Source organism: Paralichthys olivaceus, chromosome 4, assembly GCF_024713975.1.
Source record: "Paralichthys olivaceus isolate ysfri-2021 chromosome 4, ASM2471397v2, whole genome shotgun sequence".
Lineage (NCBI taxonomy): Eukaryota > Metazoa > Chordata > Actinopteri > Pleuronectiformes > Paralichthyidae > Paralichthys > Paralichthys olivaceus.
The window spans coordinates 7,185,357-7,198,370 of NC_091096.1; the positions used below are offsets into that span (position 1 = coordinate 7,185,357).

The following is a 13,014-nucleotide window of genomic DNA, read 5'->3' on the forward strand; positions in this document are numbered from 1 at the left end:
TGTGTAAAAATAAATTGTATGGACAGAAAACAAGGAGCTCTGATTGGTTTTATTGGTCAGGAAGTAGTTCTATGTCAGACTGGCACAAAGCGTCATTCATCACACAACCATGTTCAAGGTTTGTCGCACACATACAGATAAAAAAGGATGATATTGTCACACTGCCATTTAACCCCTGAGTATACAGTATATGGATTCAGGCCACTTTAGAACAAGGTCATTTTACACGTGTTGCAGACAAATGTCACATGATCTTAGAAAACAGAGGACACTCGTACAGAAAAACTATCTGCGGTATTAGCCATGAAATACTGCACATTTTACATGTCACTTGTTTGTTTGTATTTGAACTGTTACAGATTTGTGTTAGGAGTGAGCGCAGAGACCGAAGTCTTTCTTATTCTTGGGTTATAAGTTTAGAGATCAGACAGGATGTAGTTGGTTGCCATGGCGACGATGGGGGCTCCTGTCGGGACACCGGGGAAAGGACCGCTGGATCCAGCGATGTCAACGTGGGAGTAGGGCAGAGGAGTGTCCGAGTCCACACCGAACTGTGGAGAACAGTCAGGATTGAAAGGAATGACAGAACCGTATCATGGTTCCTCTTCCATGTTACATTTATAAGTAAAAAAATATAAATAGTAAAAAAAGTGTGAGCACCTTGTCGAGCCCGGAGGCCATGATGAGGAAAGCTGCAGGGGTCTGATGTCCTCGAGGTGTAGCGGAGGATGGCAGGTTGTTGCATTGCAGGATATCCTCATATTCAGACTTGCCCTTGTGGAAGTCGTAGTCCTCTCGTCTGATGCTGGACACCTCGAACACGTCGCCCAACAACTCTCCAGCTGAGGAAGACAGAAGAAAGGCCAGGTGTTGTTTTATGAAATATGAGTCTATGAGGCTAACTGTGCTGCAGGTGATTCAGTAAAGCAGTTGATACAGACACAGTTGCAAAATCTGCTGGACAACCGTGGTACTGCATGTGTAAAGAGGAGTTAAATCCAAGAACATGATTTTGACTAAAGCCCCAAAACTAAACCTACCTTCTGCCACCACTGCTCAGTTTATACTTTTTTTTAGCAGTTAATGGTTAACACTGTTTGCCACTAAGCATTTGACTGATTTATTTATTTGCCCTATTTAATTAAATTTTACAGCGACGCTGCTCAATGATCAACAGACAAAATGCTGTAAAAAGCGAGTTAGCTGTATCTGCTAATTTTCCTCTGTTGACCCATCTGGATTTAAAAAATAAAGTGATTATGAACATCAGATGTGGTTGAAAGCTCTGGAAAAGTCTCGTGTCTGGACTTTGATTTAAAAGAAACTTAAATGTGAACTTTCCCACTCACCTTTCTGCCACTGAGCAGCATTCCCACTGCGATGCGCCGGTCCGTTATCCATGATGATCTACAATGAGAACATTCTAAATTAATCTCAACGCATGTTTCCTACATTTAAATGATTCATGTTTAAATATCAACTTATCTGTGTAAATCACAGTGTTGTCCACGTTTGACCACAACTCACAGAGTAGTTGGGCCCCATGGCTCTGATGGCGTGACCCGTCAGAGTGGCGATAGTGAAGAGCTGAGGAGAAGTCTCGCGTACCGCCTGCAGAAACAGAGCACATGATAAAAAGGATTCAGATCTTGGTCACCGGTCTGAAATGATCTTTGCTTATAACATGAGTTCAGTGGATCTGATGACTTGAACTAATAGAAATATGGAGAAGGGGATTTTCAGGATGAATCAAAGTTTGACTGAAAGTGTTGAAGATGTCAAGCGGATATTTAATCAAAATAAACTATTTTGAAGTATTATTTATCATATTTGTGTGTGTACAGTTAGACGTGTAGTTTACGTGGTCACTGGATATTGTTGTGATCGTTTGTCATAAAAATATATTTCTTTAAAAGACGAAGGCTACAGGTCCAGTAAATAGCATTGAATGTAGGAACTAGTTGAGAAGTAAATATACTGAGATGTTCTGACCTTCTCCTTCATCTCACAGAGAAGGTCGACCATCACCATACGTCCCTCAGCGTCCGTGTTTCCAACTCTCACTCTACGACCCGCGCGGGAAACCACCAGTTCATCGGCCACATAGCAGTCTGAGGAAAGACACACACACGCACACACAGTCACCAGAGGGAGAAAGAGCTACAACACAGATCTCACTGAGCGACGTCAAACCAGGAACACGAGCAATGAGCTGCTTAAACTGACCTGAACCCACACTGTTCCTCACCATGGCCATCGAGCCGACCACCTTCAGATGTTGAGGATTCAGCTTCGCTAAAATCTAGAGAGAAAGACAGAGTGACGTGAAGAAATGAATAAAAGATTTAACTCATATATAATCTATAAACATAACACCACACATCAGCTACTAAACATCACGTAACGTTTCCCAAACATTGAGGAAATGTTGTTCTTTGGTCAACATGACTCAGGTCTGAGCCACTGGGCGTTGATTCCTGACTGAGTCACAGCTGAGTTTTTTAATCCGCTCAGTGAAAGCTCCCCGAGGGTTTGTTATTGAGGTCATTAACCTGGAAGAAGCCGGCAACAGCAGCAGCTCCACACTTGTCTCTGTGCATCCCAGCCATGAATCCACCGGCCTTGATGTCAGCTCCTCCAGTGTCGTAGGTGATTCCCTGGAAACGATGAATAACAAAACAATGGTTGAAGAATAAAATTGACCAATTTTCTGTTGATTAACTGATCAATTCATATTTTATAGTTATGTGTGTGCATCTGTTCGATCTGTTCAACTGCAATTCAGGTCGACTTTGGTGACTCAAATATGAAAATGATTTGGTTTCTGTTTCATATTCAGTCATCGTTTACTCACTAAGATTAATTCAACTTCAATCAATCACCAAACATTTTCACTTGATCTGTGAGACTGAGTATCTGGTGATGTTTGAACGTTTAATGGATCTTTTGGAGCCGTCAGATCCTGGTTTTGTTCCGATGTTTTAAAAACTTCTGTGAGTTTATAACTTGTCATTTCTTTATTTCAGGGTCGAGCGTTCAGTTAATGTTTGTCTGACACTTGGCTCTCACCTTTCCCACCAACATGAGAGTCTTCTTGATTGGTCCCTCTCCACAGTACTGCAGCTTGATCACTCTGGCCTGGTGACGGGGAACACCTGTAAGAGGAGGATGCTATGAACAAGTATGCAAACTTTAACGGTCCTGGAAATCAGCGTCCAGAGCCACGTTCATATGTGACAGAGACAGAATATGCTCTCGTACTGCTGGCACAGCGGTTGACGGCAGCCAGACAGGGATACTCTTTCTCCAGAACCTTCAGGTCGCTCACCACTTCCACCTGAAGGTGAATAAACACATCACACGCTTTAAACAGTGCATTTAAGTTCCACTGAAGAAACAAACTGTAATGGATGGAGACAGGAACTATTTCTAAACATTTTCCCTAAGCCCGGGAGGACAAATGTTAAAAAAAAAAAACCTACTTTCACACGACTGTCTTTGAAGAGCTCCTGGACGTAATCAGCCACACGAGGGGCGGCCATACGCTCGGGGTCGGAGCCACCGATGTCACGACATGCCAACCTGAGGGGTGGAAACCAGGCCGGCTGGTGAGCGAGCAGTGTGCGATAAAATCTCAGCAGGAAATGAAATGAAGTATGTGACTCACCTCCCACTCTCCAGGGCATCTGCTAGCTGCACCAGCCTCGGTCCCTCACTCTCCTCTGAAACCCACAGCCCCAGGACACACACCTTGTGGTCCGAGGATTTCAAATTCCCCTCCCTCACTTCAAGAGGCTGTTTTTGGAGAAGACCGAACAGAAAAAGATGCAAACATTTGTTTTTATGTTTTCACACATGCAGATTGTGTTGAGCTTTACAATAATTCATGCCTATGATCAGATTTAACTTTATAAAAAATTAAACTTTATAAAACATGCTACAAATCTCTTCTGACCCAGCTGGTTGTGTTTGGCTTCAGCGTCGTCTTAAATAAATTCCATTCGAACAACACATGTTGTCCAACGTCTCCTAAAACGACTGCAGTGAATTTACAAAGCTGAGATAAAAACTATTTATGTAATGGACTCAAAACAGTTTTTGAAAAGGTCAAAGATGAAGGAACAGAGGCTGAGATATTTATAAACTAATCAATGCCCTAATTGTTCAAACTCCAGAACACAGAGGACATTACACAACTGTTTTACAGTGTACTGACTCAGCAGTACTTCTCGTGACAAGGAAAACAAAACGTACATCAGTGCAATTCCCCTTAGTGTCCCTTGTAACCGCATCATCAAGGACCGTAAAGTACCAAGTGTGAACAGAATCTTTATGTAAACTGGGTCAGCAGGTTTTTCTCACCTTGTACAGACCATGAAGGGCCCCGAGTGCAGCCACCAAGGTGCTGTTCTTATAGTCCCTGTGTGGTGGGCAAACCAGCAGGGGGCGCTGCATGCCCGCTTTCAAGGCCCTGGAAGGAAACACAGATGAGACAAACAGTCAAGAAACCTGGAGTTTAATCCCAGTTCTCTTATTCAGCGACCATCAACTGACCGTTTGATGCCGTTGACCGCTGCATCACTGAAGCGCCTGACATCATCGTAGTCACGGTTTACCGGGCCAGTGCTGGCAAACACCAGCCGGTTACCAGGCAGTCCAGGGACCTTGAGGATCACCACCTCCTCCCCCAGACCGCCATCCACCTGGAAACATAATAACCACCGTAAAGCAAAATAGCATCGCCAGAAAAGAAACTCTATTACTACTACTTCTGAGAACTGGAAGCAAAGCAGTGCTGAGAGAAAAAAAACGTCTCCATCTTTTTTTACAGTCGAATCCTTTAATTTAGTGTTCCCCAACCTTTACAACTGAGGACTGGACAGGTGAAATTACTCAAACAAATGTTATTAATATATTATTCTTTGTAGTGCCATTACAAGCAGTGATCTGTGTATGATATGGAGTGTGTGTCAAGTTAGTCAGAGTGTAAAAGAAAAGATAATTTAGTTGTGAAGTTTTTTGGTGTTGCTGGGCTGCAGGAGGTGGAAGCAGAGACACTTACAGAGCTGTAGTCCTGCAGAGGAGCCTTCAGGCACTCCAGCTCCGAGGGCAAAGTTTCATGGCTCTGCGTCACCAAGACGATGCCGTCAAAACTAGAAAAAAGGGAACACCGTCATCTAACACAACTGCACGTTAGGATGCATTAGAGCTCTCGCAGCCAAAGACGAAACACATTCTTACTTCTGGTTTTTCAGGTCGGTCGTCCATTCCACAGGCTGGACGCTGGACAGGGAGACAAAACAACTTAAGTTATTTTCTCACATGCAACGCCAGCATTGATCTACACAGATAAGCTATCTCAGACAGAACAATGCAATTAGACCAGAAGTTCATGCTGAAACCTGCAAGACCTTTGAGATCTGCTTCAATGTGAGCAGTAAAAAAAAACCCAGGGCAAAAGGTTAATTTCTGTTCTCACAGGATCAGTCAAGACTTTGTACCGATAATTGCAAAATAGTTTTTAGACAGGTTTTCTAACACGCAGCAAATAATTCTGACATCACATGTCAGCAAAAGGAAAATTACAGTAAGGGAACTTCTACCAGAAACTTAATCCACCTCTGTTGCAATATCACATCAGATCTACTTTATTGTCCCAGTGGAGACATTTCCCTGGAGTCAAAGTGCTACAGCAGCTGCAGAACAGTTCATTGTGCTGCAGACAACAAAGAACTGCACACAAGCACATATCGTGTAAAATACAATGCAGAATAAAAGTGAGATGTGCGTGAAACAAAGGTTAAAGGTCATTGAGATGAGTCGTGTGATGAATGAGATCATTTGAATAAACACACGAAGCACAATCACAGGTAAATTACATCAATACACAAATGAAACACAGCTGCATTACAAAGAGGAACCGTGTGAGTCTCCTCCGCTGCTGATGTTATTTCACTCATGCGTGAAGCTGCAGGTTGAAAAAGCTGAGTGTGAAAACACAGACACGGGTTCTACTCACCGGGTGCACATCGTGTTTCTCCTTCTCCTCCGGTGTCTTCAGGGGAAAGAGGCGGATTACAGCCGGTGACCGAGGATCGTGCTCCGGTTGATCACATGACACGTTCTGTTCCACTCGTGCTGCCTTCACGGCCTCCTCCTGGCTCGTGATTACAAACATCCACAGCGTAAGATTCAGATTTCAGGGTCTTTGTTGTGTATAATAACATCAAGTGAGGAGGGGGTTTAGAGTAACTGAGTACATTTATGCAAGAGATTTCGTTGGGTATAGTTTTGAGGTATTTGTATTTTAAATTTGGTTCAATTCCCTGTTTGTTTGGTTTATTTTTAGCTCTAAACCACTAAATTTAACAAGCACTCTTCACTGCACGACTCAGTAAAATGAAAGATCGTGCAAATGAAAGTAAAATACAATGTAAGGTGAGGATTTGTTTGAGTCAAAAATATCAAGTTATTCTCATTGTTCAAGAGAAGAAAATATGAGTGTAAATGTGAGAAGCACAACTGTTGGTTTTCAACCCACCATGTGTGGCTAAATTATTTTTCAGGTACTAAATTGTGTAACTGGTTTGAAACAGTCACAAAGAGTTGGGTAATCAAGTTTGCTAGATTCCCATTGCATTTGAAGGCGCCTTCAACAAAGAGTTTGGGAGTTGTAGTTTCTTAAACTGAAAACAAAACTAAAAACCAGCATCAAGCCGGAAACAGCAAATTATATATTTTTAAACAAAACATTAAAAAAATCATTAAAACGCTTTTTTATTAGTGACGTTTGTATGATTCGTCTCGTCTCTGATTGGTCGGACCTCGTGGACTACAAACACAAACCGGAAGCAGTAGAAGGTGGTGTTGTCTGTGCAGGAGCGGAGCGGTGAGTAAATCACACCGAGTCCACAGAGCAAGAAACTGAAAGTTCATTTATTTTTACTCATTCGACAGAAGCGTTCATCCCATGTGTTGTACAGCAGAAGGAAAGAGTGACGTGTGAGTTCAGCAGGAAGTTAAGTGATCAATCAGATGATGACGTGTTTGTTGAGACTCCTCAGGACCAGAGAGTGACTCTAAGTGATCAGACCTGTGATAGGTTCAAGGTCCTGGTGTCCACAGAGTCTAATGAATCTGATCTCACCTGAATGTGTCTCCTGGGACCACGTGATCAGGTCTCACCTCCCCTGCTCCGTATGTAAATGAACACACGTCACTTCTGTCCTACAGGCCAGTGAGCAGATGTGTTCACACAACTTAGAAACTTATAAAACCCTGATACATGGTAGTAAATATTAGTACATGCAGAAACAACCACTCTGAAAAAATCACTGTAATCTGAGATAGAATGTGTTTTGTGCTGTCCTCCTGTTACCAGATGACTCAGGACCAGGGACGTGCACAGACATCTTGTATGAGTAAAAGTAAATATAGTATCACATCTCACTTAATTTATTTTAGTACCCTCACACAATTGTTAAATACTCAACAGTAATATAATTAATAGTTATTCAATGAGGAGCCTACAATCACAATTATGCAGTTTAAGACAGGACACTACAGGTGAAAACATTCTCCTGTACTGCTCAAGAAAAACTTCAAAACTACACATTCGATGGTGTTTGTTTTACCCTCTGTCTGTTTGCTAGCAAGACCCAAGTTAACTATAATTGTTTTTGTCTCTAGGTTAATGAGCTGTAAACTGCTGTGGCCAGTGCTCTCCACACTGAGTTCACATTCATTCAGTTTACACTTGTGTGCTGCACCTAAAGTTTAAAAGGACAAACTCTGATCTTTAATGTGCGTCTGATCCCGAGGCAGCACTGGTTATAATTATTCAGCGGCGGGACATCGCAAAAAACATGAATCCATTATGTTCTGTCTCTGTCTCATGGATGCAGAGTAGAAATGTCTGCTGCTCTGTGCAAGAGACATGGAGGGAGGGAGGGTAGAGAGCGGTGTCAGGACAGGATCTGCTTCTGTGATCAGCCGTCAGGGTTTTTCAGTAGCAGGCCACAGATCCATATTATCCTTCAATCAAATCAAATCAAATCACTTTATCTTTGAGTCCAAGAGACAACTGATCAAAAGTTTAAGAAACTCTCTAAAGTAGGTGCAGAGGACAAAAACATGTTTTTGAGGCCATCGCTACTTTGACCTTTTACCCCACAAATCGAATCAGTTATCTCGTGAGTCCAAGTTAATATTTGTACCAAAACTCCCTCAAGAATTTATCACATTCACGAGAACGGGAGGGACGGACAACCTGAAAACACGTTATATCTCAGATTGGAGTCATTTTTGCAGAGTTGTTGCACCTGTGTTCATGTATCAGGGCCGTGGTCACACACTGGTGATTGTACATTGTGTCCCAGACTTGCTGACACAATGGAGACTTTGCTTATTTTGGCAGCTTCCTCTCAACACACCGGTTTGTGAAACAGAAAGTTCATACATTATGATCTTTTTTTCCCCCTGCAGGACAAATGCAGACATTATAAGTTAATACAGTTAAACAAAACTGGAGTTGCTGAATCTCTTATTGATAATCGACCTCCAATCTATCAAGGAAATAAAACAATTTCTGGCTCCAGCTAATGAAATGCTGCTTTTTTCTTGTTATACACTTTTTGGATAAAATATGTAATGTTTCAGTTTCTGTCTGTCCATTATTGAATGACATCTGACAGACTCCTTAGTTGATACTGGGGAGAAAACGAGCAACTCAGATCTCTGCTTGTCTTTCGTAATCCATTTGTTTGCCTCGACACTTTCATTTCTATTTTTCTCAGCAGATGAGACTTCCTCTTTACTCCCTTTGCATCTCCAGAAGTTTCCTCTCTCAAAGACAAACGAGCCACGTACAGAGGCGAGGCTTGAGAGGTGCGGCCATGCGCCTGGTGCAGTTTCATCGCCATGGGGAGGGAGGCATTAGAGTGGGAGTGGAGCAGGGTGAGGGGCTCGGTGTGGTGGATCTGAAGGCGTTTGACCCCTCCATGCCCTCGACAGTGAAGGAGCTGCTGGAGCTGGGAGACAAGGGTCTGGAGTGTGCACAGAGGTGTGAAATACACAACCACATTCAGTCATATTAGTAGAACCATGTTAATAAAGCAATAATAAAGGATTTTATAAACTCCAATTAATGGAATTTTAGCTCGTTATTATCGTTTTTATCTTCTGTCCCAGATCAACATCCTCCCTCTGACCCATCTTCTTCCCCCTCAGAGCTTTGGCATCTGGTCAGTGTGTGGTGGAGCGATCAGGCATCCGTCTGCTCTCTCCCGTGTTGGCCCCAGAGAAGGTGGTGTGTGTCGGTATGAATTACCTCGACCACTGCCTGGAGCAGAACGCCCCGGTCCCCAAAGAACCCATCATCTTCAGCAAGTTCCCTAGCGCCATCACAGGGCCGTACGATGACATTACACTGCCCTCCGAGAGCCAGGTGAGAGCGAAGGGAAGTAACTGTTCAAAAATTAGTGTCTGGGGAAATGAACAGAATATATAAAACAAGAAAAATAAGTGAATAAGATCAAGGAAGCGAACAAATGCGTTTGTAGATGTTTTTAAACTGTGTCAGGTGTTTTCATGGGGTGATAACAGTCATTTTAAGTTTTATCTCACATACTGCAGAAGAAAATGAGCCTTGGGACTTGGGTTTGCGTGTCTTGGATGTAAATTAAATAATGACAAAAAGTTTATCACTCTGTCTCAACAGTAGTTCTGCAGCTGTGAGCAGCACCTTGAATTTCCTTTCAACATTTCATTCAGGGAAAATGTTGTGCAACAGCACGCCCAAACATCAAGCACATTTTGTGCATTTTACTTTTTTTTTGTGAGCAAACTTCAAACTAAAATCCTGCGTGTACTGAATGTGTAGTTTGGATGAATTTTGTTTTGATGCTGTATTTGCTTCATCTTGGTCTTTTGTGTGGTTGAAGGAGGTGGACTGGGAGGTGGAGCTGGCCTTTGTGATTGGACGCAGAGGAAAACACATCAAGGTGAGCATCACCTCTGACGTCCACGAAGCTTTGATGCCCCGGTGGAACATCTATCAGAGCTATATGCAGACTCCATTTCCGCTCCTCTTGTTGTTCAGGAGGAAGACGCTCTCTCCTATGTGGCCGGCTTCACTGTGGCCAATGACGTCAGCGCACGTGACTGGCAGATGAAGCGCAACGGGAAGCAGTGGCTGCTGGGAAAAACATTCGACAGCTTCTGTCCTCTCGGCCCGGCCTTGGTAACCACTGATGCTGTAAAAGGTGAGGGAGCGACAGACCACAGCAGGGAGAGCGAGAGAAGAGGAAATGGAAGAGGGATGAATCAGTTATCTGTGATTTTGATCTCAGCAGCCTCACTCAGTCAAGCAGTGACTGGAGCAGCAGGGCAGCTACTGCTGTGCGACGACAGTGAATATCAGTCAGAATGGATTTCTTGGGTTAAACACGTGGGTTATCATATTTCTAACCATCACTTTAATTACTGCAGACTGTTTCATTCATAATTTGCGAGTTTCTAAGAAACAACATTAACGTGTCAATTTCCGAACACTGTGCTTTATGTGTAAAATTAAGAAAACTGGAAGGAACACCTCATCATGAACAGATGGTCTCAGTCTGAAAGGAGAGATTCACTTAGGTCTGATGGTTTGAAACACTAGGTGGCGTTAGGAGCCACGTTAAACCCATGAATGTAGATTTTATTTATTACATTTGGGAATAAATGTGATATTCTCCTCCAGATCCTCACAGCCTGGCCGTCCGCTGCCTGGTTAACGGAGACACAGTCCAGAGCAGCAACACGGACCAGATGATCTTTAAGACGGCACAGCTGGTCGCCTGGGTCTCACAGTGAGTCCACACTCTGCACATGTTTTGAGTAAAAACTAACAAAACAAATACAGAACTTTCTGCCACTGTAACTTGAGCAGAGATTCCGTTAAAGTGAAAGCGTCAGCCTTTAGTCCGTTTCACAGGATTTTCATAAGCGCTAGGGTCACTTGATGAAGTTACTGTTTATTTGATCTTAATGATCTTAAGAATGACACTGTATGTTCTTCAGAAATAATTCCCCAGTTGCTAACAAACACTACAAATGTAATTTTTAATCTGAATCTCCGTTTTCTTTTCCTGCATCAGGTTTGTGACATTAACTCCAGGAGATGTGTTTCTGACGGGCACTCCTCCAGGCGTGGGCGTTTTCAGAAATCCACCTGTCTTTCTCAAGGTGACTGACCTTATGTTGGAAACCATATAAACAATGTCAATAATAATCACAATTTCACTTATATCAGTAACAATATAACAAAAGGTCAATATATATTAATGCAAATCAAGTGTTTGTCATTCTCTGCTCCTAAAGACGAGTTGAAAACCAGGAGCAAAAATCAGTCTTTACATTTAAAACAAATGATAACGAGACATTAATCATAATAATTATCAGTATCCATGACATTATTTTTGGCCTTATTGTCCAGTCTAAGTGAAACTGATGAAATTATGGTGAACTGGTTTGCTGGTGGCCTTGTGTCTGTAGCTCAACTTTACTTCTCAATGACTGTTACTGCTGCAGAGATAAAGGCACTGTGTGTTGTTTGTAGCAGTATTTTAGAAGACATTAGCAAAAATGTGTATTTGAAGTTTTTAACAGTTTTTCTCTTTCAGAGAGGAGACGTGGTGGAGTGTCAGATTGACCAGCTGGGCTCTATAATCAACAAGGTCGTCTAAACCCTGAGACAGGCCGCTGAAAACACCAGCAGCACGTGAGGAAAGGACAGCTGTTAAATAAACCGAATAAACTTCTGATCGTGAGCTTTTCACAATGAACGACTATTTCTAGTGGTAAACTTTCTCAGCTTGATTCTACGAATATGTGTAAATTGTGTGTATTTCTGATGCGACACTAACTGTGAGGAAGGAAACATCTTTTCTAGAAACAGTGTAATTACGTGACTCAATATGGTGTTTGCAGCCAAACCCCATCATGACTCATAGTGACAGTCATCAGCAGCTGTAAAATTACCCTGTTAGAAGCCACCCACTCGTGCTTCACAGCAGAAACAGTGAGCCTCTCAACGCATTCCTATACATGGAAAATAGAATATATTTCTAATTATCTTTGATAGTATGATAAATCACATAAAACCTTTCTACGATCTTTTAGGAATCATAAATATTTTCCTCATAATGTAGGAAGCTTTCTCGTGACAGTGGAGACGCCTGAGAGGAAATTCTATACAATTACTTCTAACTGGGCTTTGACTAATGTACCTGCTGTCTTCAGTTGAATCTTTCACTGACAGATGAGCTTTACTTTAGTAACGACTGAACAGACCCCTGGTTGAACCTGGTAATAGTGTTTGACCACTGAGTGTCTTAATGATGTCAGGAATTATTATATTCAAAATGAGGGTTTACATCACAATCATTTGGAAAAGTATTTGTCCAGAGCAGCAGAGTTCTGGGTTCGGTGTCTTGCTGAAGGACACGCCAACACATGGACACGAGCTCGGCATCAAACCAACCACCACGATGAACTACCCTCCTTAAGGCTGCGTACCTCCACAACTCAGACTACGGATTCTTCCTATGTGAAAACAAAATGAATGTATTTAATCTTAAAAAATAAATAAAAAGTTGTTGATTTTGAAGATTTTGTTTGTATCATGAAAAAATTTAATTACTTTCAATTTAAAAAAAGACTTTCATTCAAGCCATTCAGAGGTGTCGATTTCACTGTATGGTCATTTTAAAGGGTCTAATTTGTGGTGCTGTTTAAATACTGCTTCATAATGAGGAGACTAAACTTTTTCCACCATCACTGATATAAACAGAACAAAATATCAGAAACACATTTCAATATAATACAGAAGTAGTTCAACAGCACCACAAAACAATAACTGGAGGATGTACTGTATTAAACTGCTTTTGTTGGTACAATAACAAACTAACCTGAATGTATATATACATGTATAGATAAACGAATCGAGACATTAAATGTAAATACAAGATTCAA

General features: G+C 42.0%; 2 protein-coding genes across 12 annotated transcripts; one reads left to right on the forward strand and one right to left on the reverse strand.

The window, feature by feature from the left end:
- Window positions 1-34: 34 nt before the first annotated feature.
- LOC109637107 (putative aminopeptidase W07G4.4) lies at window positions 35-6,119 on the reverse strand. The gene is made up of 16 exons (XM_020099264.2): window positions 6,020-6,119; window positions 5,242-5,283; window positions 5,063-5,153; window positions 4,555-4,703; window positions 4,363-4,471; window positions 3,668-3,795; window positions 3,483-3,582; window positions 3,262-3,337; window positions 3,070-3,155; window positions 2,553-2,657; window positions 2,227-2,302; window positions 1,993-2,111; window positions 1,528-1,611; window positions 1,350-1,407; window positions 661-842; window positions 35-551 (listed from the first exon to the last, which is right to left on the reverse strand). The coding sequence occupies exons 1-16, from the start codon at window positions 6,028-6,030 to the stop codon at window positions 417-419; spliced, it is 1,551 nt and encodes a 516-aa protein (XP_019954823.2). The 5' UTR covers window positions 6,031-6,119; the 3' UTR covers window positions 35-416.
- fahd2a (fumarylacetoacetate hydrolase domain containing 2A) lies at window positions 5,899-12,649 on the forward strand. 11 transcript variants are annotated; one of them, XM_020099266.2, is made up of 9 exons: window positions 6,059-6,185; window positions 6,785-6,889; window positions 8,834-9,061; window positions 9,229-9,445; window positions 9,942-10,001; window positions 10,100-10,262; window positions 10,742-10,850; window positions 11,139-11,226; window positions 11,664-12,649. In XM_020099266.2, the coding sequence occupies exons 2-9, from the start codon at window positions 6,795-6,797 to the stop codon at window positions 11,724-11,726; spliced, it is 1,023 nt and encodes a 340-aa protein (XP_019954825.1). In that variant the 5' UTR covers window positions 6,059-6,185; window positions 6,785-6,794; the 3' UTR covers window positions 11,727-12,649. The 11 variants fall into 11 exon arrangements, with proteins under 11 accessions (XP_019954830.1, XP_019954832.1, XP_019954825.1 ...); XM_069523493.1 differs by lacking the exon at window positions 6,059-6,185 and adding an exon at window positions 6,401-6,438; XM_020099271.2 differs by lacking the exon at window positions 6,785-6,889 and having other exon boundaries at window positions 5,899-6,185; window positions 8,799-9,061.
- Window positions 12,650-13,014: the final 365 nt, after the last annotated feature.